At 53.6% G+C, this 27,077-nt stretch overlaps 2 protein-coding genes across 6 annotated transcripts in view; one reads left to right on the top strand and one right to left on the bottom strand.

Moving 5' to 3' along the window:
- EIF2D (eukaryotic translation initiation factor 2D) overlaps positions 1–2,849 on the top strand; it is a 13,922-nt gene extending 11,073 nt beyond the window's left edge. For both annotated transcript variants that reach the window (XM_068918048.1, XM_068918047.1), the window contains exons 13-15: positions 960–1,080; positions 1,229–1,403; positions 1,509–2,849. In XM_068918048.1, the coding sequence (XP_068774149.1) occupies positions 960–1,080; positions 1,229–1,403; positions 1,509–1,579 (367 nt within the window). In that variant the 3' untranslated portion in view covers positions 1,580–2,849. The remainder of the gene's footprint in view (positions 1–959; positions 1,081–1,228; positions 1,404–1,508) is intronic.
- RASSF5 (Ras association domain family member 5) lies at positions 2,423–27,077 on the bottom strand. 4 transcript variants are annotated; one of them, XM_068918049.1, is made up of 6 exons: positions 25,900–27,077; positions 25,605–25,723; positions 9,646–9,759; positions 7,779–8,076; positions 6,866–6,981; positions 2,423–5,609 (listed from the first exon to the last, which is right to left on the bottom strand). In XM_068918049.1, exons 1-6 carry the CDS (start codon positions 26,039–26,041, stop codon positions 5,457–5,459), a joined length of 942 nt encoding a protein of 313 aa, XP_068774150.1. In that variant the 5' UTR covers positions 26,042–27,077; the 3' UTR covers positions 2,423–5,456. The 4 variants fall into 4 exon arrangements, with proteins under 4 accessions (XP_068774150.1, XP_068774151.1, XP_068774153.1 ...); XM_068918050.1 differs by having other exon boundaries at positions 26,361–26,921; XM_068918052.1 differs by having other exon boundaries at positions 26,342–26,576.

Below are 27,077 nucleotides of genomic sequence, written 5' to 3'. Positions count from 1 at the left end.
TTGGTATTCAGTATGAATACTGAAGTTACTATTCCTCATTATTTACCATTTAACAAACATATAGTATTAACTGTCATTTTTTTGTTTACCTGCTAAGCATTTACTAGGGAAAACCTACTAAATAAACAGTGTCTGGTTCTGTATGTAATCTATTGGTACATATTTATAAATCCATCCTTTGCAGCAGATAGCTGAATATCCCCCTTTTAGGCAGTAGTAATCTTTTCTTTTCTTTTCTTTTATATTCAAGTTTTTTTTGGTCTAAGGGATTTTACACTTGACATATATCTGTCCTCTTTCACAGTATAGCCCAAGGTAACTGAGATTCACAAGGCCATCAAGGACCCCAGTTTTGCTTTCACCATAATCTGATTGCAAGCGGCAGCATAACTTCCACCTTTTTAGCCTAAAATCACCTTTTAGTTCAAAGAGGTACTAATATCTGACACACCGTTGTTTTCAAATGCTGAAAAACTTTGCCTAAATGGCTCAAATTTTTTACTTGCCTTGACTTTCTTGATCACGCAATGCTTCTGAACATTTCCAGCAGCTTCCTTTCTTTCTGAAAGTGAGTATGTTCATGGGAGAGTAGCATAGTTTATGCTGAATTTTAAACTGAAGTTGCTTCCGCAGTCTCTGAACAATAGTTTAACTCAGCTAAGGACAGTTTTCATCTACAAGAACTAAACTTAATATTTTATCAGTAACGATCTAAGCTAGAATTTTTCCAGTCAGTAGGCTAGCCTTCTTTTTAATCAGTCCCTTCCTTTAAATAATGTCTAGGATGCAAGTGTTGCATGAGGTCATCATGCATTATCTTCTTAAGAGCTAGATTCTTCTCACACACCATTAGAATCTTGGCTTTTACATAATCTCAAAAACCTGTGAGAAAAGTGAAAGAAGGCAACATCAGTCTTGATGTACAAGATAGACTAACTGGATGTATAAACTTTGTTCAGGTGCCTTGAACGACTGCAGCCCTTACACCAGGTGACATTTGTTGGACAAGAACCTATTGTGAGGAAAGGAAACATTGAGCCCATCAGCATAACCATAGCACACAGATCGTCAAATAAGAAGGTGAAAACAGAATTAAAATGACAGGTTTTGAGCAGAAGCCTGGCTTATGAGAGCAGCTTTAGCCGCTTGTTTTTCTGAGTTGAGCAGTACAGTTGATTTACTAATACATACAGCGGTGACGTTTTTTAATAATTATTAAAACCTGCAGGTGACAATTATCAAGAACCTTGAGCTCTATGGTCTAGACCCACAATGTGTTGCCAACATCCTGCAACAGAGAGTACAGGCCAGTGCCACGATCACCCCAGTACCAGGAACAAAAGATAGAGTTCAGGTCCAGATTCAAGGCAACCAAGTCCACCATCTAGCCAAGATGCTGCTAGGTAAGTCTCTTCTGGAGCCAGGCCTGGACCGGTTATAGCAAGATACAAATGTTAATTCTCGAACTCTAAATACTTACCTGAAATTAATTCTTGGTTATATTGCAGAAGAATACCAGCTACCTCGGAAATATATTCAAGGCCTTGAGAAGGCTCCAAAGCTTGGCCGGAAGAAGTAGGAGAAAAATCTAGTGTAAGAATTATTCAGATCTCATTATTTATAAAAGTGTTCTGCCTACAAATCAAGGATAATATACAGGCCCCATTCATTCAAAGATGAGTCATGGATTTTTGTAATGTCTGGAATTCACCCAAATAATAATATTGCTGTAGCTGTCCATTTTTTCATAAAAATAAAAAGCTGGAAAAAAATAGCATTATCCTTTTCCAGATATTTTCTAGAAGTTCCCAGTGGTGTACCAGTTTCCTGTCTAGAGTGGCTTCTGTCTATTTTAACATTCTTGCTTTGCTTCTTTTGACAAAAATATGGCAATATAACCTCAAACAACCAAAACATAAGCAAAGTACATTCCTAGCATTATCTTAAAACATTCCAGTATGTTGTACCACAGACTGTATCAGTCAGAAGTAAAAAACACTTGCTTTTAGATTTTAACCTTTGAAACATTTAAATAGGTATTAATACCACACATTTCAGTAAACACTAAGAATTAACTCTACATTAGCTGTAATTTTATAGATTTTATATTATTTTTCTATATACTTTTTTTGCATGTATACATTAACTGTATTTTATCATAGGTAGACATGGACAGTAGCTCTGTCAAATCCATCTAACATACCAAGACATAAGTTTGGCTGCAAATTAGATTGATGGAACACTTGAGTCTTGTTTCACAGGGATATATGTTCTTTACTGCTTTAGTTGAAGCTTAAACGTTAAACACTACTGTAGGGTTAAGAAGCTTGAATTCACGTTTATCCTAGGATAGAGTTCTGTATGTAGGCTTAATACATGGAAGTACCACAGGAGGGCGCCAGATAAATAAGCTAGAAGAGAGTTCTTTAATTACTGACAGTTTTATTATCTTTGTCTTTTACACTGTCTGCATATGAACAAGTAATTTCAGAACTTTCAAAAAAGCTGGAATTGAGACATTTTTTAAAAATGCCATAGAATTACTAGGGAGTAATAAAAATAAATTACAGCATTGCAAAAATGCATTTCACTTTGCCATAGAAGCTTTGCTATTCCATTCTATACACATTATTTTACATGTTTTACAATAGACATGAGAAAATAAATTCACATGAACTAGGCAACACACTGTACTAACCAAAGGCACTGCCAACAGTATTTTGCGCTTAAGGAAAGGGCTGACACTCCTATCCTAGACTTGTGCCTAGGCACAGGTCAACTGACTGTTGAGAATTTGAGTTTTAAGGTCTACCTATTCTTCAAATGCCCCATATCTTGAAAAACAAAACCCAAAAGAAACAGCCCTCCTCTTTGCAGGAGGTTTTCAGCAGCATTCACAATAATTGCGTAAGAAGCCATGCCTTCTACCAACTGTCTAAGACATGCTGGGTTCTAGAAAGGGAGAGGGAGACAGTCACCAAAATTCTATTAGAAAGCAACAACAACAAGAAAAAGCTTTACAACTTTTAGCCAGAAAAACTAAGGGGTTTAAAAAAACAAGCTTCTCGGAACCAATGGCAGTTTTTTGCAATGTTCTTCCTCTTAACTGAGCAGAAGTATTTATACAGTGCTTTCAAGACTCAAACCACTAGATAAATGTTACTTAAATTACTTCATAAGTGCACAGTGAAGTAATAAGTGTTGGGCAAACAGAGCCCCAGAGCATGAAAAATTGCTGCTCTGTTTGGGCTGCTGCCACATTGTTAAAGATCATCTGGGTAGAGACTACAGTACAGCTGGGAAGCTGGGAGGCCCTTCCCGCACAGCACGCCAGAGGCCGTAGCCCTGTTAGCAAACCTTTCTGCACTAACTGACTAAAACGTGAGCTGGAACTGAGCTTGCACGAGTGGCATTTATACAAACTGAGGGGCTTGAAGTGATGCAGTTGCTCTCTTATGGTTTATAAACAAACATAACAAACATACTCAAGTATAAATCTGGGGGGGGAAAAAAAAATCTCAACAGTCACCTTGAAGAAAGAAGCAAACAGTTCCTCTTCCCTCTATGGACAAAAGCAGCCTCATCACAACAGTACTTTAGATATTGGGAACAGGCATGGGCTGACAAGGCCTCTTGACAAAAGCCCCTTCCAACTTCCTCCTTAGCCCAAATGTAAAATTTTCACACTTGAGGGAAAAAAGAAAAAGGCACTGAGGTAAATTTTAGACTCTTCCAAGTTGTCTGTCTTGCCTAGTAACCTGCTCCCTCCCCTCTTCACCCAGGTGAAATCACGGCAGTGTCTATAGCGAGTTCAAAGGGACACTTTATATTGACACTAAGTCAATATAAAACCATTTCACAGGCTCCATCTGAATGTGCCTAGTTTTAACTTTCCATTTTCCTGTTATGTGTTGTTGCTGTGTCTTGTGTAAACAGAGGGAAGACTGAAACTGGCTGTGTGCAGTGTACTCAGTACAAAGCACTATGAGTAAACCTGGGGAAATCATCTCAGCTTGGCATCCCTGGAGCATCCCTTGCTCTCCAGCGGTGACAGCGTGGAGGCACTGAGCTCGGGGTCTCCGGCGGCAGCTAGGGCAGTGAGCAACACTCCAGCTCCAGCCAGACAATCTCTGTGAAGGCTGAGAGGTGCATGTGTCTAGCAACAGTGGGAGCACTGTGCGAGGGAGGGTGGCTTCTTATTCTCCTGCCCTAGCTCCAAGCACAAAGCACAATCTGGTAACCTTCCTGTACATGCAGAAAGAGTACTGATCGAACAGGACACATGCAGTGTGGCACAGGCAGAGGCGAGCTAATAACAGGAATGGTGGGAGAGCACCACAACGAGGGGAGGTACCAAGAGGAAACATGGTATAAGATTGCGGTGGGAGGAAAGCATCTGAGGCTAATAGTTCCCTCCCTCTTCCTGGTGCTAAGCATTTCCTGCGCGGGCAGTCTGTGCAGGAAACACCCACACATCCACACCCTGGCCTCAGTGGGAGCTCTTCTCCCTCAATCCCCAACCTGTTCGTAGCACAATATCGATTTGATTTGTAAAAAAGGGTTTTTGAGCTTTCCTGGATTGGTCTTAGATATGTATTGCTAACCATGCTACACCAAACCATTGTCCCATGCCCCAACCATCATCTTTACGCTTGTCAAACAGAATTTTTTAAAATACTGGTCGCAATTCCTACAGAGTAGAAAACTGGTAGAATACAGGCTAGCTAAGCTAAGCATCAGGAATATTTGCTTTAATTTGACTTTGAAGCTTTTTTTTTTTAATTAAAAGTTAATTAGGATGAAAATAGCTGACTTTTCCTTTACTAAATTTCAATAATATATACTAAAAGACCGTTGTGGTGTTGCAGCTGCTTTGGCATCATGACTTTACGTTTCATTGGTTAACTTAGCACTGAACAACAGTCTGTTTGGCATCAGTTACAGCTGCAACACCCACACGATTCGGTGCAGCAACCTCTTCCACTTTATCTGCTTCCTGTGCTCTACTTAATGAAATGAGAGCTCTGCCACATCGACACACAATGCAGCTGCAGCACCTCTGGAACAAGAAAAGCAAGTTGCTGGGAGGAGTGCGAACAGTAGGTTGACCCTGCTCAAAACAATTAGCCAGCAGATGTTCCTATTGGGTTTAACATTCAGCATTTTCCATGATGTTTCTTCATCTGCTGGTTCAATGTAAAACCAAAAAGTTAACCAGCAGCTGTGTTTGGTTTGTTGAGGGCCCACAAATGGGCTTCCCATTCTTTGACTGGCTCTGTGAGAAGAGGTTTCAGAAGAAGAAAATGCAGTATGTTCATTTTATGGTTGTATGTGCCAGTCCATAATGGAAGGATGAAGAGGGACAGTGAGTGGCCACTAAAAGGTGTCCTGAGAAGTGTCTTTTCTTTTTAAAAATAAGATCTAGCTTAGTCTGATTCTCTGGGCCTCCTGAACAATTATCCAGGCTTGCCTCCTGCTTCTTTCAAGGTCTGTTGCAGTCTTTGTTTAAACTTCTCATACTTCCTTTGCACTTGCTGGATTTTGTCCTTTTCTTCTTTGTCCAGTATCATTAAGAAGTTCTGTAGCTCTGGGATGGAGAATGCGTCCCACTGCAGAAACAGCAAAAAGAGAGGGAAAGTAAGCACACACCATTTTACTTTGTTACTTGTTTTTTCCTGACTCTGTGAAGAGGGGCAATAGAAGACAATTAAACATGTATCTGACCTCCAGGTAGCTTAATCTCAAGGTGTCAATGTTGTGAGAGAGCCAGGGTAACGGGCTACAACATACAGGACCTTCCCAGTACTGAGCCCCTGAGACTGTTGTCCTAATAGAAATCTTATTTACTCAGGTGGATCAAAGCTTCCACTTAAGATGATAGCCCACTTCCCTAAAGCGATTGAAATATATATGCACATAACTGACCTAGCATTCACCTGCACTTCTTGCTACAAAGAGGGAGTGAGGTCCCAGCAGGCAACACTAACTAGCAGGAGCCAGTTCTCCTCTTGCTTTATTGCAAAGTTATCCTGATGGTGCTGCACTAAAGCTCCTTGCGTAGGGCGCCCGGAGACAAGCTGTTCACCTCAAACGCAGCATTGCCGGGGGTGACACTAAGCAGAACGTGCCGACCACAAGCTGATGATTTAGATCACCTAGTAAACACTGCTTTTGCGTCTCTTCAGAACTGCAGTGGAAGAGTTAGCGTTCCTGTAGCACCTTTACTAACCACAATCTGACTTCAGCTGCGTGGCGCATGCCCCGCACGGCTCTGAGCTAGACGCTCTCCGCCGTTCAGAGGGTGGATTTCCGTGGGCTACTGCAGTTACTGACATCTGCATTCGTCATGATGTGGAGCATCACTGCAACTAAAAGCTGATTGTGAGTTTATTACCTGAACGTCCCTGGCTTCTATTTAAGTTAGTGGATTAGTCCTAGCAGTATTTAGCTAATCTAATTATTGAGGATTAACTTTGGGGCTGTGTTGCTTGGTTCCGTAAACAGATTGTGGTTTGGCCATCAAAAGCAGCCTCAGCATTTTCACGGCTCAAGTTTAATTCCTTAAAAATCAACATAATTGATGAGAAATAAACGGTCCAAACACTTCTCAAAAAGTAAGGTCCAAGTAGTCCATTCAGTTGATAAAAATTTAACTTTAGAGAAAAGCTAGTATCAAACTCAGTATTTTAGATGGTAAAACCAGCACCAGAGGGTGCTACCAGAGGGGGAGAACTTGCTCGTGTTCCACCATGTCAGCCTGTGCTGCTTGTGCCATAAATCTCACAGATCCGTTTAACGTTGCCATGTGTTTCGGTAAAGCTGTTAACATTCACGTAAAAGCCAAGGGAAAGAGTCACAGACATACCTCAACTTCCCCTGTTTCATTTTCCTTCAGCACAAAACTGAGAACATCTGTGTCAGGGCCAGCCAGCAGCCGGAGATACAAGGGATACTCGGTTAGAGGGAGCTTCTGGAAGAGAACTGCAAAGGGGCAGGAAGACATCCACAGTGAGCCATGGGTGCCAGGGCAGAAGAAAGCTCAGGAAGTTAACTTGAACATGTACCACAGATTCATACCACTTAGGATCGTGATGGAAGGAGTGAATATCTATCAGAGATCCAGAACAATCTGTATTTTAGGTCCTAAGTCGATTAACAGGGCTTCGGCCCTGTCTTGAAAACTCGTAATTCCTCATTAACTTCAGAACATGTGGGAGTGGTATCACCTTTTGTGGAGGTCAGGCCATTTGTTCATCTGAAGTTTAGACCCTGACTGTCTGACACACCACTGAGAGTCCTAGACCGAATGCTTTGATACCACACTTTTCATGAGAGAGTCTGCCAGCCTGATCCTCAGTGAAGAACATGCTTGAAGTTCACTTTAGCAAAACCAAAAGTCTGCTGTGAGGAAAAATACAGGCAGATGACTCTTACAGCACTGCTTTGAAACACTGGATATCCTGTGCTTTTCTCTCCGTCTCAGACACTCTGCACCAGCATGGGTAGCACACCTAATTTTTCTAAATCCAGTTTCACAGATGGAGAACAAAAGTCTACTTCTACCACCATTTGTATATAATTCTGTTTAATCAATGGCCTTCGGGGAGCAGGAGAGGACAGTACAACATCTAGCTTAAAAGGGCTTAATTAAGGGAATTTAGTGTTTCTGTAACACAAAATAGTAAGCAAAACTATCAGCTGTAGGAAAGCTGACAGGTCCAAGGAAAACAATTCTATGTTCACATCTCTGTTTTGCTGCTGTAAGGGTATGAACTTACCTTGCCCATCTTTCCGCATCTCCTTGAAAAGTGCAAACTTCTGAGGATTATCCACCACCATGAATTTCTTCAGGAGCCCCTGGATCACCTCGCTCACCGTGGTTGTACTGCTAATATGGAGCTGCTTGATGGCATCTAGCGGCAAGTAGAAGGAAGTTCTCTTGTCTGTCATGTCAGCCAGGTTCACCTCTTTGAGGGCATCATAAATGGACTGGGGCCGGATCCCAGCTGGTACCGTCACGGGACGGCGCAATTTCAAATGCACTTTAATGAAGCCTGTGTAAGTTCCATCATCGTTCTAAAGCAAAGGAGATTAGAGTCACGTTCCAGCGAGCGCTCGTGGCCTGGGACCCCTCACACAAGGGGCCTTCTGATCTACTAACGCAGCGCTTCAGCCTGTGGGATGACTGCAGAAGAACTTTCCGCTGTACTTAGTGTACTGCTAGGAGTCTGAGGGTTTCTCATTAATCATGTAAGAACTAACTAGTAATTTAGGTTAGTCACTACTGATTTTTCTCCTGTGCCTTACTACTCCCTAATGACTCATCTCTTGCTAGCATCTGTACTATCTTGCCTTATTTAAAATTGATCTTGCTACAAGTTAGTTATGAAAAACATTATATATAAAATTGGCAGTTGCACTTAAATGCAGATTTGAAAACTGTGTGGGCCTCTACCCCTAGCGTTCAGCTGCAGCTCTGGACTGTATTTCTAAAGTTTTATTCCCAGATTATGAGATTCTCACATCTCCAAGTAATAAACCATCATTCAAGATCAGCTTGTCTCACGATAGTTCCCTTACCCTATCCTCAGCTCTGCAAAAATCAAAGGAGAAGCCTGGCTATATACAGATATGTTGTGGGTGTCAGACAATAATAAACTGAACAACCCATCTCAGATGCCTGAAGTACGGGACTGCAGTTGGATGCAAGGGCTGACGCTAGGGGCATATGAATGGCTCTCCAGGCCCCAGATGATATTTTTGCTAAGTTTAAAGAAAAGTAACTCAAGAATAAACACCAGGTCCAAATCACTCCTAAGTAAACAGCTCATAAAAATCAAAGGGCTGAGACACTCCAGCAGCACTTACTGTATAGCCCTCAAAAAAGAAATTTGTTTTAAGTAAGATTTACTGTTTTATATAACTTTAGGTTTATTTCAGATGTTATCAAGCACTAGGAAGTTACATAGCTGCTGCTCTTTAGAAGTTCTAAAAATTATTTCACTCTCTTGAAAAGCTTTCCGCCCCGCTCTGTAAGAGCCTGTGAAATTTGCACCTTTCTGCCACTCCAATTAGTAAAGCAGGTGATTTCCTTTTCTTCTCAACACATATCATCAAGGCTTTACTTAGAGGTGCTGATGAGCAAGTCTGCAATCAAAGCTTCGAAACAGAAGGAATCTACTGTGGTTCTTAGATGCTGTTCGTCACGGCCGCTGCTGCCAGGCTTGTTTAAGGAGAGGTCTGTTTCTAGAAAGGCCTCGTGGTTCTAAAACACTTTGCGACAGCTGCTGAACCTAGCGTTGCAGCTTGAGATTTACTATGACTCATCCAAGCTACAGCAATGCAGCCGGAGCTATTTGTGGCAAGCCATTTGCAGCACATGCTGGCCACAGATTACTGGGTGAATTTTCCCAATTGAAGGAGGACAGCAGCAGAGAACAGTTACCTCAAGCGGAAGGTCCTGCAAAACCCAAGCAGGACAGAGCAGGAGACAAAGCTGGTCAGGTACGGATGGCAGCAGCAGCCCTAGAGCCCAAAGTCCTCTTGCCTTAGAGACTAACTTTATACAAGCTGACTCAGCTCATAGCCCAGAGAAATTAGCATCAGTCTGTCTGCATATTACGCAAGAAGAAAAATGGTACGTACCAGCTTCATCAACAGGCAGTTTGTAACCTTTGCATTGTACTTTTCAATTTTCTGCTTAATCTCCTGAATGGTTGGAGGCTCAGGTTTTTCTTCTTCCACTGTTTTGGTTACATTCTGAAATAAGAAGAGACAGGCTTTAGTTGCTGTATGTATTGGATAACACCGCATCTGTTCGGCTCTACTTTTGCTTGCGAAACACGTAAACAAAGATGACGCACGTTTCCTGAGCTCACATCAGCCGTGACGGCAGACGGAGGTGGCACTTGCTGCTGCCTTGCAGGCTGCAGGCAAGGACATCCAAGAGGCCAGATGTGCAGGGATGCAAGCGTCCTGCCCTAGCCCACTCGTGTATAAGAATAAGAAGCAGTGGTAACACGACATCCTGCAGCTAGCGTGTCTCTGTCTTTCTAATGGTAACCATTTCCTGGCTGTGCCTCCCCAAGGTGTTGCTTTATGAATGATGAATGACTGTTGCACAGACCTAGAGGAGCTCAGGTCAAACTCTGCAAATACACCTCTGAATAGACATCCCAGCAATGCAATCCCCCACAGCCCACTAAGGGGTGCAGGAACCTGCTCCCAGCTCTTGCATTGGTTTTGGAGGTGGAGCACCTAGGCTGAGTATGCTGCAGAGGGCCACAGTTCATGTTTTGCTTGTTGAGCATCTTACTCTGCAGCGTGCCAGGAGCTAGCAGGATCTGCACAGCTGCTGGCTTGCACTGTTTGCCCCTTACAGTCCTGGCTTCGGACAGCCCCGGGGGTGGTAATTCTAAGACAGAAACTGCTGATTGCAATGAAAAAAATGCCTTTTCCTCTAGCACTGCAGAGACGTGTTTTTTTTTTAAAACTATTATTATTAAATAGCAAATAAAGACAATTTCAGCTAAGTAGACCTTTCAACGCTCCACAGAGGAGCATAAAAACTTCACTTTTAGTGGCAAAGCATAAAAGCAAAAGTCTCATTTGGGATTAGAAAAAAGGTCATTCACAGAGTAGAATAAAAGCAGAGCGCTCCTGGCAGGCCAGGACGCCCGGTGCGGCTCGCCGGGAGCTGTGCGGCGGCGGCAGCAGCAGCGAGAGCCGCCGCGTCCGCCGGCTCTGGCCTCTCTCCGCACCCCGGAGCTGCTGCACGAAGGGCTGCATGCGACTGCGAGCCGCTGTTTTGTTTGCAGAGAGCGGTAAAGGCTCAGCCCAGGGTAAAGCGGGGCACGGCAGGGAAGAGAGTCCAGGCTCTAAAAGCCACTTTCAAAAAAAGCTACCCGGTCATCCGCCTGCACCTGCCAAGAGCTTCTTTGCTTCTTGCAATGCAGTTGAAAATCACGTACTATTTATAGTGTTCACTGGCTTCGTCTGGCCAAGCAAGGCAACCCCCCTTCCAAACCGGCAACGGTCCCGGAAACCGCGTCCAGCAGGTTCATCCAGAGTCTAAAGTTAAATCTTCCCTGGATTATTCCTCAAAGCAACGCATTTCTATTGTCCAAAGGTTTGGAAATTACAGCTAAGAGCAGTGAAAGCGCGTAAGTAGCAAGCAGCCTGCATGACTAAGAAATCCAGGCGATGCATTTGCAGCCTGCGTCAGAAATCACTCAGCTACACGTGGGCAATGCTGAAAGGACAAGAGCTCCGGTTTCTCTCGCGCTCTGGGAGGTTTTGGTGAACTTCCTCTTAGGAGGCAAAATTAGAGTCAGCCTTAGCGTGTAGGTGGGGTTTACATGCAGGTCTTTTATGTCAACGGCTCTAATGAAAAATGGGAAAACACAAGTCCCATCAGAGCGGTAGCTCTGGGGAGCTGCAGAAAACGTAATTGAGGGTTTAGAGCGTTTGAGCAGAAAGGAAACGAACGCTCCCGGATCCAGCCATCACAACGGTGCGCTCTTCCTAAAGCCTGCTGCAAGCCAAGAAACGGCGCGCCAACGCGGGTTTTTGGTGCATTTGCCTACCGGCGCCCTAGGCGGCCGCGCGCAGCCCTGGGCGCCTCCCCGAGCGCGACCGGAGGGTTTCTCCCCGCGGCAGAGCTTCTCGGGCCCCCGGGAGCCAGAGGGAAAGGAGAGCCGGAGCAGAAAGCCGCTCGGCCGCCCCGCGGCATCCCGCCGGGGAGGCGGCCCAAAGAGGCGCTTCGGACAAAAGCGCTCGCTTGCCTTCAAAATAAGCCCGCTGCAGGGTTAACGGGTCCCTGTAACAGGGAGATGGGATCAAGAGGATCTGCAGGACCCTCAAGCAAATTCAAATCCACAAGCAGGCTAAGAAAACCTACTCAAAATACTGAAATACAGGGAGCTAAACAAAGCCTGGAGCTCCCTGGGTCCCCGCGGCACAGCCGAGCGGCCGCCTTCGGGTCCCCTCGCGGGAAACAACCTGCCGCAAGGACAGGACTGAGCCGACTGCAAAGCGCGTCGCCGCGTGCAGCCTGTAAGAGCGGGCTCGGATGGAGCAGGATTTACCGCGCGCTGCCTCAGCCCAGCTCCTGTGCTGAGCCCATCGCGGGTCCAGGGATGCCGACTCCTCGGGTCAAACCACGGGGCAGGATGCAACAAGCAGCAAGAGTCGCAGCCTGCAGAGGCACCCGGTGGTCTTTGCTTTGCACAGTTGCTGCATCTCTGCACTGGCTTTCTCAGCCCCTCGCCTCGCCGGCAGCAGGCCGTCGGGTCTGCCAGCTCTAGCTGCATTCGAGGGGCCTTAACTCACTCTGGTAATTACAGGTAACTAATTAAACCAAAACACAAGAATAAAATTCTCAGTCCAAGAGCGAAGCCTGCGTTCCCCCAAAGCTCTTTAATGGAGGGGCTTTCGATTTGGCCAAGAGGCAAAGGGAACAGGTCTCCTTTAAAGCACGGCCTGCAGCATCCTGAACCTGTTATAAACAAGTTCGTGTGCGTCTTGGAAGATGCTCAGCGAGCCGTATTTCACACTGCAGCGCTCTGCTGCCTCGCCATAAAATACCACCTTCCCCAGAGACAGGCTATGAATACATTTCCGACAACGCTGCCTGGAACCGCTAGCAGGAGTCCCATATTTTATGTGGGTTTGCGCAGAAGTTAGCATTAACGGAGAGCAGGCAGCGTGAAGGGATGTGCTGTCGAGGCTGGTACGGCTTAACATGAAAACTGTAACTGCCAGGCGAAAAGCAGCCGCGGGAACAGAGCCCGTCTCCCGACACGGGGCAAACCGCCGGCTCCGCCGAAACAGCGCGGGGAGGGGGAAAGCGCCGAGCAAGTCCGGCCGGATCCCCGACCCCGCGGGCTGTACATAACACGGTATCGCCCCAGGCTACCTGCGCTCTTTCTCTTAAGAAAGAGAATCAAGCAAAGGACGACCAAAAAATCCCGGCTGCAGTCTGGCGAGACAGCGGGGGAACCCGATCGTGGGGCTTTGAGACGCCCCAGTTCACTCCTGAGCTCCCACGGCTGCTTTTAGGATCCAAGCAATTCCCATGCAAGATTTTGGATTTCCAACAGGGTGTGGAAACCGCAGGAGACCTCTCGAAACACAGCTCCGTGTAACCCAACGGAGCAACGCTTGAACGTTGTATTACGCAGTCTTTCTTGTTCGCTGTCTTTAAAAAAAAAAAAGCCACTTTGCTGTGGTATTTAGGAATTGCACGTAAACATCGATTCACGAAAGGGGCAGTTTCCCGCCCATGCTTTGTCCGAGCCCCAGGACGAGCTGCTCAGCCAGCCGCGGGCTGCAACTCCTCTCAAGCGGCTGCGCTCAGGTGCTTCGGCGACGCGGGAGCGCGAAAAAAGCATAGGATTTTCCAGCGTAGCATCGGGTGGAAGAAGAAAAGGAAAACCCAACCCACCTGACGTTAGTGGAAGACGCGCGCTGAGAAGCCCCGTCTCCCCTCTCGTCGAACATCTGGCAGCGACGGGCACAGCCCATTCGGCTCTGCCCAGAGGCCTCGCCACCGCCGGCGGGATGACCGGCGCGGGGCCGTCCCCCACCGCGTGCCGGCCGGCCGGCGGCGGCCAAAACCGAAAGCGCCCACCGAGGACGAGGCCAGCCCGACTCGGCGCCCTCCGCCGAGCATCGCTCCGCGCGCAGCCCGGCCGCCTCTGGCCTCGCGATTTGCTTCTCCGCCGCCTCGGGCAAGTCCGCTGTGATGTTTCCCGCGGGGGGAACCACCACGTGCCGGCAACGGAGAGCTTCCTGACGCCGCGCGCTTTCCACGGCGGGAGCCAGCCCGCGGGCCGAGGCTGCCCCAGAAAACCCGATTCCCGTCCCCGGCCGTCGCGGCGGCTCGAAGCGGCTAGCGGCCCGCGCGGCCCGCAGCAGGTTGCTCTTTCCCTTCCCGCGCGCCGCTGCGACTGGAGGAGAAGCCCTGCATTACGACAGTTGGACAAACAGGGGCTTTAACAGCCGCGTTACGCTCTCCCGGGGTCATTTTACAAATCATCTTGCTGCTGGTATGGAACGAATTTGCTTTTATTAAGCTCCCAGTGTCGGTGACAGATGGTTTCCACCGCGGAAGACGATTTAAGGTTTGCAGAGAGCACCCAGCTCGCGCCGGAAGAAGGTTTCTCCCTCCTCCCCGGCGGGGGCCGGGCTCCCGGCGCGGACCCGAGGGGCAGCAACCGGAGCGAGCTGCAAGCTGGAGGCCGGCGCGCCGGGCCAAGGGCCGCGGAGCCGGGACACCCAGCGCCGAGAGAAGCGCGGCTTCCCCTGCGAGCAGCAACTTGCTGCCCTTCAGGGCCCTGCCCCGACCTCCGCTTCTGCAGAGCTTCTGCTGCACAACGCGCAACTCCGGCTGAGGGCAGGAAAACAGCAGCTCTGAACCACAGACCGTTGCCACATTTCCTTCCTGTTTTACCGGGACGAGATGAAACGCGCCGCGAGCAAAACAGCGCGCCGGGACCTCGCCGCCCGCGCGGAGCCCCGGCGGCCGCCGCTCCGTCGACCCAGGCGCCGGCCTTCGGCGCCGCTGCCGCCGCGCGCTTCCAGCGCTCCCCTCCCAAAGTGCCCTAAAAGCAGATCTGCAGGGAGGCGCCACGCGCGCCGCCCCGGCGGCTGGACGGACGGACGGACGGACGCCGGCGCGCGCCGGCCTCCTCCTCGCTGCGAGCCTCCGCTGGCCGCCAGCGCCGAGCTCGCGACAGACCGTTACGGGGCAGGTAGAAAGCCCGGGGGCCGTCGCCGTTATGGGGACGCGCTCTCCGAAGAGCGATTCCGAGCCGAGAGAGGCAACCTCGAAGCCTCCGGGACCGATACCGGCGTTTACGGGTGTGCAAGGACGCGAGGAGAGAGACGCCCTCCGTTTCCAGAGCTTGCTTTCGCCTTGCAGCCTCTCGCTTCGCAAAAGTCAACCCCCAAAACTGAATGAGTAAATAAATAAGAAAAGCACAGGCAGCGGCTCCTCGCCGTGGTCTACCTCGCTGCGGGCTCCCGAGCTTTCCGGCCGCGGCCACGGCGCGGAGGAGCCGGCGGCTCCCGGGCAGGCGCAGCCTGGGGGCCCCAGGGACGCCTACGGCTTGGACACAAAGCTCAGGAGGGAGAAGGCTGGCAGCTAGCGAACGGCCTATCTGCTATGCGTTAAACCAGATGCGAAAAAGCACCGTGGGAAGAAAGGCCGAGTGGGCGAGTCCCACGGGACGTAGGCTGCGAAGGGCAAACTTGGCCACCTAGGCAAAGAGCCGAGGCTCATCCCACGCCCGCCAACACCCTCAGCCTTCGGCCCGTAGGCGCCGTCGGGCAAGGGCCGCTTGCACGCGGTTACAAACCAGGCACCCAAGGGACGCCATCCCCAACCCCTCACTCGCGCCAGTTTTCCCCATCAGCTAATTAGTTAATGAATTTGAAGTGCAGAGCTGTGAAGATGGATTTGGCCCAGCGTCGCAATGTTCTTGGCAAAGACCCTCCTAAGCAGCGACTGAAGAGGCCAAGTCCTCCCGTGGCGTGCTCGGGCACAGGTCCATCTCACTCAAACCAGCGACACTGGGACAATTCAAAATCCCCGGAACGCAGCCCGGTCTCGTCCTTTGGCTCAAATGCTCAGATTGCACACACATTGCAAAGACCTTTTCTGAAGGGATTTGACGGCTCAGGGCATCAACGCTCAATTCCTCAGCCTATTAACCAAGAGAAAGATTTGTTTTAAAGCACCAGAAGACACAGCATGGAGAAGTTCGTCCCAGTGCCGTATCTCCGCTCCACCCCAGCCTGGCGTTGGACGCGCGGGGCCCTGCACCAGCTCCCGCCCTGCGGCTTTACCCCATCACGGCACCAAGGTCTGCAGAAAACGAGGAAAGCCTCAAACCGCGAGCCAGAACCGCTAGCCCACAGCTCAGAAACGCAAATTCAGTTCCAACGGGGAGCGGTTGCCCTAAATACGCTCCCGGGGGCCGGAGCCACCGACCGCTCCACGCGGCGCCGAGGATTCGGCAGCTCTCCCGCCGTCGCGCTGCTGCTGCGACCCAGCCAGCGCCTTCCCCTCCATCTCGCACGCTTGCGGTCTGCAGCGGGGCACGGGGAAAGGAGCACGCACACGCGGCGGGGGAAGAGTCAGACAACGGGAGAAACAACAAAACCTAAAACATATTTCACTCCCTTCACAAAGTTCAAAAAAGAGGTTACAGGCAAGTGGAAACGGGCTCGGTGTTTGGATTTCCATGGAGATTTCACTTAGAAACAGCTTTTCCTTGCCTCTTCTCCGCTCATCAACGCAAGTGCCTGATGGGAGACGAGAGGGAACGTTGCCCCAGGAAGCACCATTTCAGCAGGGACCCGGGCCGGAGCCCAGGGCCTCTCCCCTGCCACCACGCGGGGACACAGCAACAGGGAAGAAGGGCAGGATAAAACATGCTCCAGAACAGCCCCTGCCTTCGAGGACCTGCCTGGTGAGATGCTCTGGCCTGCATTAGAGGCTGGGCTACATCAGACAAGACCTCTGGTCCTCAGGCCCAGACGTCTGGGAGCTGATCCCAAGCGCAGGCAGCCAGGAAGAGCCCTGCTTTGGTGCCAAGGGCACCCTGGGGCTAAGCGTCCCCAGCCGGGGAGCTCTTCCTGCAGTGGCAGGACGCGGCCAGCCCCGCTCCCAGCCCCTTGCCCACTTCCACCCCATTCCCACTCTTCTTTCTCCTCTCCTTCAGGCTGCCAACCCTCTACGCCAACCAGAGTCAGGAGCAGAGTGAAAAACAACTCAGAAGGACAAAGTTTCTCCTTGCTCCGCACACAAACGCCACCTGAGCCTTTATAAAGAGACGCGCCGTGCAAGGGGCTGCTGCTCGGATGCTCTGCTCGCTCGTGAGCATTTGTTTGCTCCGCTTCCATCTGCTACAGAGAGTTCGCATTAGCTGCTGACAGTCCTCCCAAGGGCGAAGCAGAAGGGGAGTCTGGCAAAACATCCGCCGAGCTGCAAACAAGGCTCCTGTTGACCAACCGGAAGCCCATCATCCCAAACACAGCACCGCCGCTCTGGACACGGGAGTCTGGTCTTTGCAAGGTTTAAACAGCAAAGCTTAAAGGTAGCTGATCTCTATAAATCGCTCCGTGCTGAGATGCGCCTTTGGTGAAGAGCAGCACACAGCCAAAGAGCTAAGATGGGCAGAGGATAGGACCATGCACTGGTGTCCCAGCTGAGTTGCCACGGGCTCATGCTGCATTGCAAGGTGTGTTGCATTGCATGGCGCGTTGCACAGTTCAGAGCAATGCTCTCTTCGCCTTCCTAACAGAGCAAATGCCTGCTGGTTATGTGCAGCCCATAAAACAGCACAGATGCTGCACAGAACAGCCAGTGAATTCTTAAGCCAACATTTTCTTTAGTTAAAAATCAATGAGATGTTCCAGACGCCATCATGTCCTAATGCTCATTTGATATTATCCCTGTTGCGTGGGGAAGATTGTAAGAGTGGGCTGTCTGGGTCCAGCAGAGATGGAAGACATACAGTCAGAGAAGAGAAGCCAGCTTAACAGAGGGCTATCACCTCCTTGCAGAAGAGGACCAGGCAGGCTTGTGCCTGGTGGGGCTCCTGGTCCTTCCTCCTCCACCTGCCCCAGGCCTGAGCTCTGGGACACCAAGGGCTCAGCTTCACGTCCATGGTTGCACGAGGACGATGCACAGCAAGCATCTTTGGGGCTACTTCCATTGCTCGCCTGCTTGTGTTAATACACTGGCATGCGTGCTAGAGGAACGCAGGGATGAAGACACCAACCAATCTGCAGTACTTTTTGACAAGCTGCTGAGACCAAGGGGTTTCTCACAGAACCGCAGATGGGTCAAGGTCAGAAGGAACCTCTGGACATCATCTAGTCCAACCCCCCTGTTCAAGCAGCCTCTTTTAGAGTCGTGGCTCAGGCCATCCAGTGGGCCTTGAGCATCTCCAAGGATGGAGATGCCATCACAAGAAACACCAACTGATGTCCTGTTAGCAAGGGGCCAGAGGAAGCAGTGTCATCACTTGCTGACTCTGCTTGTCTAAGATCATGCAGGTGTGACAGCAGTGGCTGCATCCCAGCTCCTGGTCCAGCGCACTGTTCACAGCCTGCAGCTGTGCACCAAGCATGGTGATCTCTGCTGGGAACCCAGGAGCGAGCCCCAGCACAGCCCCGTTACCTGGTAGCATAGCAACATGGCTCTGCAGATCTCCATGGCAAACACCTCAACAAGATTTAACATCTTTCCTCTTTTTATCAAAGATACTGCTTGCTTGGTTACTCCAGAGCTGCTGAAGTCTCAGCCTAGCACTGAAACAGTCCAGCTGCACCTCCCAAGGGCACATTTCCACTCCCCCACCTTGCAAACACAGCATCGGTATTTTTAGAGCCGGTGCCAAGACACAAATCTCCCAAATCACCTGCGTCGCCGCCACCCCCTCATCGCAGGCCTCTCATAGTCAGAGGATCACCAGCCAGGGCTGCAACGTGCAGCCCTCCGAGGTGCCGAAGAGCACTGGAGTTTGCTCGGCGTCACCAGGGACTTTGTGACCGAGCAAGGGACACAGAGCCAGCTCCTGCAAGCCAGCCAGCGAGTGAAGCCCTGATTGCTTTCTGAGCCTTTTAGGATGTGCATCCCTAAGTTCTCTGTGTTTAATTTATTCCTGTCCAGCTGAGGACACTGCTGCAGGGGCAAGAGATGCAGGCTCTGCTGGGTGGGCTGTGCCAGAAGGCGGCTGGCGCTGCTGGAGCGCTCATCACACTTTGCATCCTGGACTGGGGAATCGTTTCTGGACGTCTACAGATGGACAAACACTGCCATTCCCAAATGTACCTGGCAGGTGAATCAGACTTTGGATCCGAGATGATGTTTACCGCATATGGCCACGAGCAGATAATTCACTAAGTAGCTGAAATGCAAAACTGCTGCCGCACGTAGGTGTTTCATAAACCGTGGCCGTGGAAACGTTCCACACTGAATAAAAATGTTCTAGAAGAGCAAGATACAAAGCAAAAAAAATGGGTGGGGAGGCAGCTCTGGGTCACTCCGCTGTGCCAGCCGCTCTCCTGGACACACGCTTTCCCGTGGGGATGCCCTGCAGCAAGGGGCAGCCACCCGGCAAAGCCATCACCTTGCCGCGTCAGGCCTCTCAGATCTGCTTCTCACCATCTTCTTGCCCCATTTGGTGGCCGCCCCCCTTCCAGAGCTCAGGTCCAGCCTCACCTGCACGTTTTGGGTTCCCTAAAGCTCGCCTGCAGGACCTGCAACACTGTGAACTCAGCCCTGACACCACCACGGCCAGGAGATGATCTCCATCCCAACCAGAGCCACCAACCGGCCAACTGCTCAGAGACCCACTTCCGCCAGCGAGACCTCTTACGCCATGTCGTTTGCCTGGGTAGAACGTTTTTTCCCCCCCTCCTCAAGCACAGGAGCCGTTTCCTCCCCAGATAACCACCGCTGCACGGCTCCATCCTGCCCTGCCGGCGGACGAGGCCGCGGGCGCCGGCACGGGCCGCCCGGGCTCACCGCAGCAGCCGAAAGGCAGCGGCTCCGGGGGGCACCCCGCGCCCGCGGGCGCCCGGTGCATCGTCGGCATCAAACACCAGCGGGGGGAGACTTCCTGGGGGAGCGCGCGATCGGGCTTGTTTTAGAAGACATTAAGGATCTGCAGTGCCGACTCAGAGAGACCGGGAGGCAGGTGCACGGCAGAGCGTACGGACACGGTGATCTTCCCCATCTCCTACACGCGTGAATCATCAAATGACATTTAACAGCCAGCCGTACGTGCGCCTTGCTTATTCATAGCGGGAGGGGGCTGGTGGCTAACAGGGAACATCCCGCGCGCAGCCCGACGGAGCGGTTCTCACGGCAGCCGCGCCAGCGGACGGCGGCTCTGCCCAGAGCAGCTCCCCAGCGAGGAGGGGGCCTGCCGGCGCCTCGGGGGACCTCTGGGCCCCGGCCCGCTCCCGCCGCCGGGTTTTGCGTCGGCGCGTCACGGGGCTTTTTCCTGAGCAAAACCTCTACTTCTGCAACGGCTTTTTCGCTCCTTCTCCTTTTACGCCCAGCTCCGGCTGCCGAACCGAAGCTCACGACGGGGTTTTTTTTTAATTTTTCCAATAAACGCTTAATGCCACGAGGCAGCCCGGTGCACGGCCAGCGTTAGCGGTATCGGAAAAACCTCGTCCTGGGGGGGGCGAAGCGTCACCCGCCCGGCGTCGCCTCTCGCCCCAGGCCCACGGCCGCCGCCGCCATGCTGGCGCGCTCGCAGGGCCCTCCAGCCCCCAAACTTTCCCGTCTCGCTCGCGGCCTCAGCAGAGCCCTTCCCCGGAGGCCGGGTCCGCGCGGGGAGCGGGCCTCCGGCGGGCTCTCGGGGGTGGCAGACCCCCTCCTAAACCTTGCGGGGGGGGGGGGAGACTCCGCCGCCGCGGGACCCTCCTGGCGCACGCGGGCTTGAGGCAGGGCTGAGCAAACCCGCGGCAGGGCTGCGGCGCTACGAGCCCGGCTCCAGCTGCGAGCTCGCGCTGGCAGCAGCCGCAGGCGAGCGCGCACGGAGGCCGCCGGCCCCGGCACCCCTCCGCCTCGCGCCCGGCCCTTCGGTGGCGGCGGCGGCAGCAGGAAGCCGTTACCTTTGCAGGGATTTTGCTCTGCGGGCTCCGGAAGAAGGAGGTTTTTGCTGTGAAAAAGCAATCCTCGAGATCCTCATCCAGGCTACAGTACCCGCTGCTCATGCTGCTGCCGACGGTCATCTAAGGCGAGGGGCTGGCCACCGCCGGAGTCCGGCCGACGCGCACCGGCTGCTTTCCCGAGCGCCGCTCACATCCTCCGCTCAGCTGCACCAGCTCCGCCTGTGCATCAGGCAGCGCGCGCGGAGCTCCGGCTCGCTCGCACAGCCCCGCCGGGTAACCCTTCCCTCTCCTCCTCCTCCCTCGCCGCCGCCGCCGGCAGCTTCTGCTGCTCCTCGCTCCCCACCTCGGCTCCGGCGAGCGGAGCGGAGCAGCGCGGCGCCGGGCGCGAGCGCAGCATCGCCTCCCCTTCCTGCGCGCCGCGGAGCCCAGCTACTTCCTCTGGCCCCATTTCTCGCCCGGGGCCGCGGAGGCGGCGGGCTCACCCGCGGGGCCCCCGCTCAGCACCCGGCATCGCCGGGGGCCGCGTGTCTGCCCCCTCGCGCACGCCAGGCCGGAGCCGGCTCAGGGTCGCCGAGCGCCTTTTGCTGGGCCGTCGGCTCCTCCGCTCGCGATAAGCGTTTGCTCCAGCCCGCCTAAAACGCTGCGTTAGCCCCAGCCTCAGCCCCCCCCCCAGGCCCCAAAACCGAGCCCGGCACAGCCCCCTCCGCGGCGCTGAGCCGTCCGACCGCCTTCGCTCCGCTCGCCCCTGCCGGGCTGCCAACCCCACCGCACCGCCTGGCAAAACCTGCCCGGGGAAATAAAACACCCGTGACCTTCCCGGCTTCGGTGCGCTCTCACCCGCGCGCGAGGTGTGCCGACGCCGCCGGCCGCTGGCCCTCGGCTCCCACGCGGGGCTGGGCCCCGGCCCCGGCCCCGTTACGTCCCACCCGTCTGCATCCACGACCAGGTCGGGGGGCTAATGGAAAAGCCTGGTACCTTAAACCGAAAAGCTACTTTGCAGCTGGGGAACTGCTTGAACAGTAAGATATTAACAGAAACGCCCCGGAGAACGCTCCCCCCCATAAATGGATCCCCACCCCCCCCCCCATAAATAAGTTTTAAGAAGGTCATCTGTAGAGCAGGATTGGGGCAGGCCAGCAAGGAAATCAAGCCGCCTTTGTAGCTGTTCTTGAGCTATGAATATTTAGAGACTTCACGGCCAGGGAACGCGTTTTCCCTCTCCTCCACAACGCGAGCCCTACGGGTCGCGCGATTTCTTACCTAGGGGACCCAACGCAACACTCACACGAGACAAAAGGAAGTTAAAGCAGACCCTAATTCACAGCCCTATTTCCCTGCTTTGCAGCATGCTGACGTGCACATTCATTTTTCAACGCTCATTACAGGCTTCAGGATCGTTTTAACCCTAGGTCATTTTTAAGCGCACGCAAGGCGACGCTCAGCGGCGGCCAACGCAGCAGCGAGACCCGTCAGGATTACTTAGGAAAGGAAGAGCACACAAAGCCAGAAAATATTGCGCCACCAAAGAAATGCAGCCTGTGCCCACGCTTCAAATACTTGGGGCAAGATGCGGCCAGCCCATCCGAGAAGGCAGAGAACTGCTCGAGGGTCAGAGAAGAGCAACGCGGACTAGAGGCAAAACCAGGCTCCCGCTCGCCGAGCCGGCGAGGAAGGGCTGCAAAGAGCGCAGACGTGACCGAGCGCTGTGAAACCACGGGAGATGTTTAGGTCAGCGGCGCAGCAAGCTCAAAGTCGGAAAGAAAAAGTAGCTTTTAGGCTCTGCAGAACTAGAACCGCGATGAGGCGCTCTGGCGGGCGCAGGCGCAAAGCCAGACCCACCGGAGGGGCGTCATCGACGGTCGCCCGCCGCGCCTGCTCCCCCGAACCGCCGCCGGCTGGGAGCAGCCTGGCGCCCCGGCGGCTGCTCTCGGGCCGATGCCTCGTGCAGGACCCGCCAGCACCGGGCCGAGGACGCAACGCCGGCACCTCCGAGGGGACGGCAGCAAAGCCGAGGGCTGCGTTTACAAAGCGACTTGCAACACCACCGAGAAATAAGCCGTCCTCTTCGCGCCGCCGAGAGGGGCCAGAGGCTGAAAGCGAGCGGGCGCGACGCTCACGGCGGGGCCCGGCCCGAGCTGCAGCGAGCGCAGAGCCGCCCCGCCGCGGGGCATCACTCGAGTCTGGACGGGCGTCGGGCCCCAGACCGGGGCAGCGCCCAGGCGGGAGGCGCGGGGCAGCTGGCGGCCGGCAGCAGCCTCGTCCCCGGCCCCGCGGAGGTTCGCCCGCTCCCGCGGAGCCTGGACTTCGCCCAAGGAGACTAATCTGGCCCCTAGATGTAATACGCTCTTAAGTACTTTGCTGGATCAAAGCCCAAAATATTAATGCCTAGTATTACATGGTAACAGTACTTAAGTGTGTGACATTACAGTAGCTATTTCTCTGATGCCTCTAATTTGCTTACATTTGATAACGCTGTTTATCGACTCCCAACTAGGCCAGCTATTAATTTCAGCTTCTGTGTTTCCACTGTGCAGTCGCCTTTCCCCCCGGTGCGTGCAGGCACCCTGCGAGGCTCCTCCCGGAGCACCAGCAGCCTCTTCCCTTCACCTTTCCCCTGCAGCGGAGCAGGAAGTCGGCCGCGCGCTCAGCCTCACGGCTTCAGACCGAGCAGACGCGAACGCCTAGCCCTTCTTCTCAAAGGCGGCCGGCGGCTCCCTACCCACCAGGGCGCGCGACTAAGAACCCTGCACCCTCGTTTCCTCCCGACGGGCGCCGGCTCGAGCCCCTCGCTGCCGCCGTCGGGGCGGCTTCGCTCGCCGGGCGCAGGCAGCCTCCGCCCCGGGGGCCGCCCGCCGCCACGCTCAGGCTCCCTCTTCCGTACCGCAGCCTTCGACAACCCGCGGGCTGCTTTTCGCGCCCTGAAGACAGGAGCCTTTCTAATTTTTCTGAAAAGAAACCCAAGCTTCTCTGGTTCTGCTGAGGGGGAGCCCAGTGACGTTTGAAGGAGATGCAGGCAAACAGACACACGGCTTCACGCTGTTTTTAAAATAACTCCCGGCTCGGTGGGGATTCCGTTCCGTTTTTTGTTTGTTTTTTAATGCATGGCTTATGAGAAAGTAAATCCTGTCCAACTCCAGGTTCCCTCCTCATTTTCTTTTGAGTGGGCATAATCACCCAGATTAAAAGCATTCCAGGAGAAAGGGACGCACGTGCCACCTTCTGCAGCCTCAGCCCTTCTGCTTGGAAGTCAGACGCGAAGGAGTCAAACGCCGCAAGGCAGGAGAAGCGCCGGAGCGGCCGCCGGCTGCCCCGAGCGCTGCAGCCCGCGGGCGGCAGAGCGAGCCAGGCTGACGCTAACTGCGGTCTTTCCTAAAGCGCACGTTTCCCACTTCTGATTCTGCACAGGCGCAAGGTGCCCAACCAGGCGGACGCTGGCCGCAGCTCTCGGAGAGGTTTTACAGCTCTCGCCGTAGAGCCAGATGGCCCTGGCTGGGTTTCAAATCCCTGCCCCAACAGGACAAACTTCGGACCGGAGCTAACGGGCTTCGGGGGCTGCAGCTAGCTGGCAGCGCCGCAGCGGATAATCGCTGCTTTAGCCACCGCTTCCCGCGCGCGGAAACGACTCGCTCCGCGCAGACACGCATCTGCTAAGCAGAGGTTTGGGGGAGCCCAACGAACCCCAAAGAGGAGCACAGAAGCACGGTTCTCTCCTTAAATCCGCTTCGGGAAAGTCTCTCTCCGTTGCCCAGGGACAACTCCAGGCTGCCGCAGACCGGCTTCTGGCCCAAGTCTTAACTCTTCACCAGAGTCCACCTTGGTTTTAAACAGTACGAAGGGGCAAAAGCTGCTGGAAAAAAATCTCAGCCAGGTATCTAGCAACGTTCTACCAAAAAGCAGCGTTAAGCCAACATCTGAAACTCCATTTACTTTGGGTAAATGAATTTTCCGCGCAGATCAGACGCGGGCTTCCCATCTGCCCTGGGACTAGTCGCTTACTGACGATTTTGGGGCCAGGAGGAAGCAGCGTGGTGACCCTCGTCTCGCCTCCCCCATTTCCCACGCACCAGGTCACGGCCCGGCACGGCCTCCCTGCTCCCCCCAGTGACGCCCCGCGGGAAAACACCGGCTTTTCTGCCGCGCGGGGCGGGAAACCTCCCTCGCCGGCCGCGGCGAAGCCCCGGGGCTCCCCCAGCGCAGCCCGCGCCCCGGCCCGCTGCCGGCCCCGCTCCTCCGCTTGCGACCTTTATTTATTTAATATATATATATTTTTTATGTATTAATTTCAGGCACCCGCTGAAACGGCTGCACCTCGCTGCGGGTCATCGGTCCGGCAGCAGCAGAGGACGCAAGCAAAAGCCAACAAGCCTGATCCTCTCCCCTCCCGTGCAAATCGGCTCCCACGCGGCCGGGTTTTTAAGCGATGGTTTAACCTTCCGGCATAGAAGTAACTCGCATCTCGACTTCTGTGGCACCAAGTAATCGTACTGATGCGCCCTGTGGCACGCACCGCAGCCTTCTCCTTGACGCTGCCTTCAGGCCGCTGTGGCTGCTACAGACCCCGCGGGACCCTCTGCGCCATTAAACAGCTGAAGACTTCCGGAGCGGACGCGGGGATTACTGCACATCCCCGATGCAGACTGCAGCGTCTAGATCCCCCCGGGCTGCTGAACCCCTCAAGGCTACGAAGCCAGCAAAGCCCACGCTTGCATCCCGCCGAGACGCAGGAGGCGTCCGCCTCGGCCTCTCCTGCTGCGGCGGGGAGGACCTGGGCTAACCCCTTCGGGAGGGAGGGAGGCACCAGGTCTCCAAAACAGAGGCCGCTTACCATCAGCAGGCTGTTCCCAAGAGGCCCCGCATCTCCGATCCGCGACGAAACGTCGTCACGCTCCAACCTCCCGCGCGCGCCCGGCTCTGCCGGCGGCGGCGGCCCCGGGAAGCGCCGCGCTCCCGACCCCCGGCCCTACCTGGCTGCAGCTCAGCATCAGGGTGCTGTCGGGCGAGAGCTGGCCCAGGGGCTGTCCCGGCCGGCGGCAGTCCAGCTGGACGAGGCTCCGGCATTCCTGGTGGCAGGTGTAGCTGCAGTCTGGGCAGGAGGAAACACAGCAGTGAGGCGCCGGCACGAGCAACGCGGCGGCGCGGGGCCAAGCGAGAAGCAGCCCCGTTCGCCCCGGACCGAGGGCCGCGGTCGGGTTATGCGTCCGCGACCGCGAGCGAAGCACGCGGACCCGTTTTGGCAGAGAGGGAAGAGCTGCAGAGCACCTGACCCAGAACAAAAATTGCTTCCGCACCCGCCGCGGAGGAAACCTTTACGCGTTGCTGCAGGGCCGCGGTTTGCACCTCGCACCCCGCCGCCCTTTCCCCTGGTCTGCTGGCAGATTAATATACAAAATAACCAAAACATTCAATTTTAGTGAGCTAGCTTGGGCAGCGGAGGAAAGCAGTCAGCGAGTGCAAACACTTTGAGGGCCGGCTGCCTTAGGGAAATGACGGCTCCACCACGGGGTCCTGCCGAAACGCCCCCGGAGAAGCCACGGACCCGTCCCGGGGCGGCAGGCGGCACCCGACCACCTCCGAGCGCGCGCGCGCTGCCCGGGTGGAATCGGGCATTTGATTTCTTTGGCCGCCGACCCGTTCTGCTGTAAGACATTAACTAGCGCGAGGTAGAAATTACACGGAAAACTTCACAAAGCCCCGGGTTAACCTTTTAAGGCGTGCGGTACCGCTTTCCGACGACGGCGGCTGCACGACCAGCATTGTCAGAAACAGCTGTTCCACTTATTTATTGCCCTATTGCTCCCCAGCCCTTTCCCTCGAAGACCCGACTTTTCCAGACCCTCTTGGCTGCAGCTAACCACCTCCTTCTGCTTTAATGACCTTACTGATCCTTTTAATTTTTAACTGCCGTATAAACAGAGTTCAATTTACTTTTACACGACCCAAAATTCCAGAGCAGTCACTGAACTGGGGGAGGGGAAAAAAAAAAGAAAACCTAAATCCCAGGCAAAGGAGTTCACGGCACAGTCAGAGACGGGATTTTGGATCTCCGGAGCACAGGAAGGTTTCAGCACTGCTCACACTGCTCTTCCCACCTCCACGGTTTGGTGAGCTCTGCACCCTGACCCAAGGCCCACGATCACTAAAAGTGGCCTTTTTTCTGGGTCATTGCTTGCAAACGTCTTGGGTTTGCAGGGAAGCAGAGGAGCATCCCCAGTTTGCTCTGGAAACGGTGATTCCCGCTCGGCAGTGCTGAGCGCCCGGGAACCAGAGGAGCTGAACCACGGCTGGGAGCCGGTGCCGGAGCGGGGAGGCACCAGCCTGCAGGGGAAACAGGGAAATCACTTATCTGACATTCATCCAGCACGAGCTGCCTACCGTTTCCTTATTCCAAGCCAGTTTGCTGGCGTAAGCCTGGGGGGAAAGCAGGGAGGGCTTTTTTT

This window comes from Struthio camelus, chromosome 24 (genome assembly GCF_040807025.1).
Source record: "Struthio camelus isolate bStrCam1 chromosome 24, bStrCam1.hap1, whole genome shotgun sequence".
NCBI classification, from domain to species: domain Eukaryota; kingdom Metazoa; phylum Chordata; class Aves; order Struthioniformes; family Struthionidae; genus Struthio; species Struthio camelus.
The sequence above is the reverse complement of the archived record's forward strand: the minus strand, read 5'-3'. Positions and strand labels throughout refer to the sequence as shown.

Bases quoted from the DNA above. Each gene is read 5' to 3' on its own strand.
- RASSF5 (XM_068918049.1), bottom strand. From the start codon at position 26,041: ATGTTTTGGTTATTTTGTATATTAATCTGCCAGCAGACCAGGGGAAAG. The intron at 6,982-7,778 runs GTAAGTTCATAC...GCCCCTTTGCAG, and splicing joins GATGCGGAAAGATGGGCAAG to TTCTCTTCCAGAAGCTCCCT. The intron at 5,610-6,865 runs GTATGTCTGTGA...CTGTTTCTGCAG, and splicing joins ATGAAACAGGGGAAGTTGAG to TGGGACGCATTCTCCATCCC.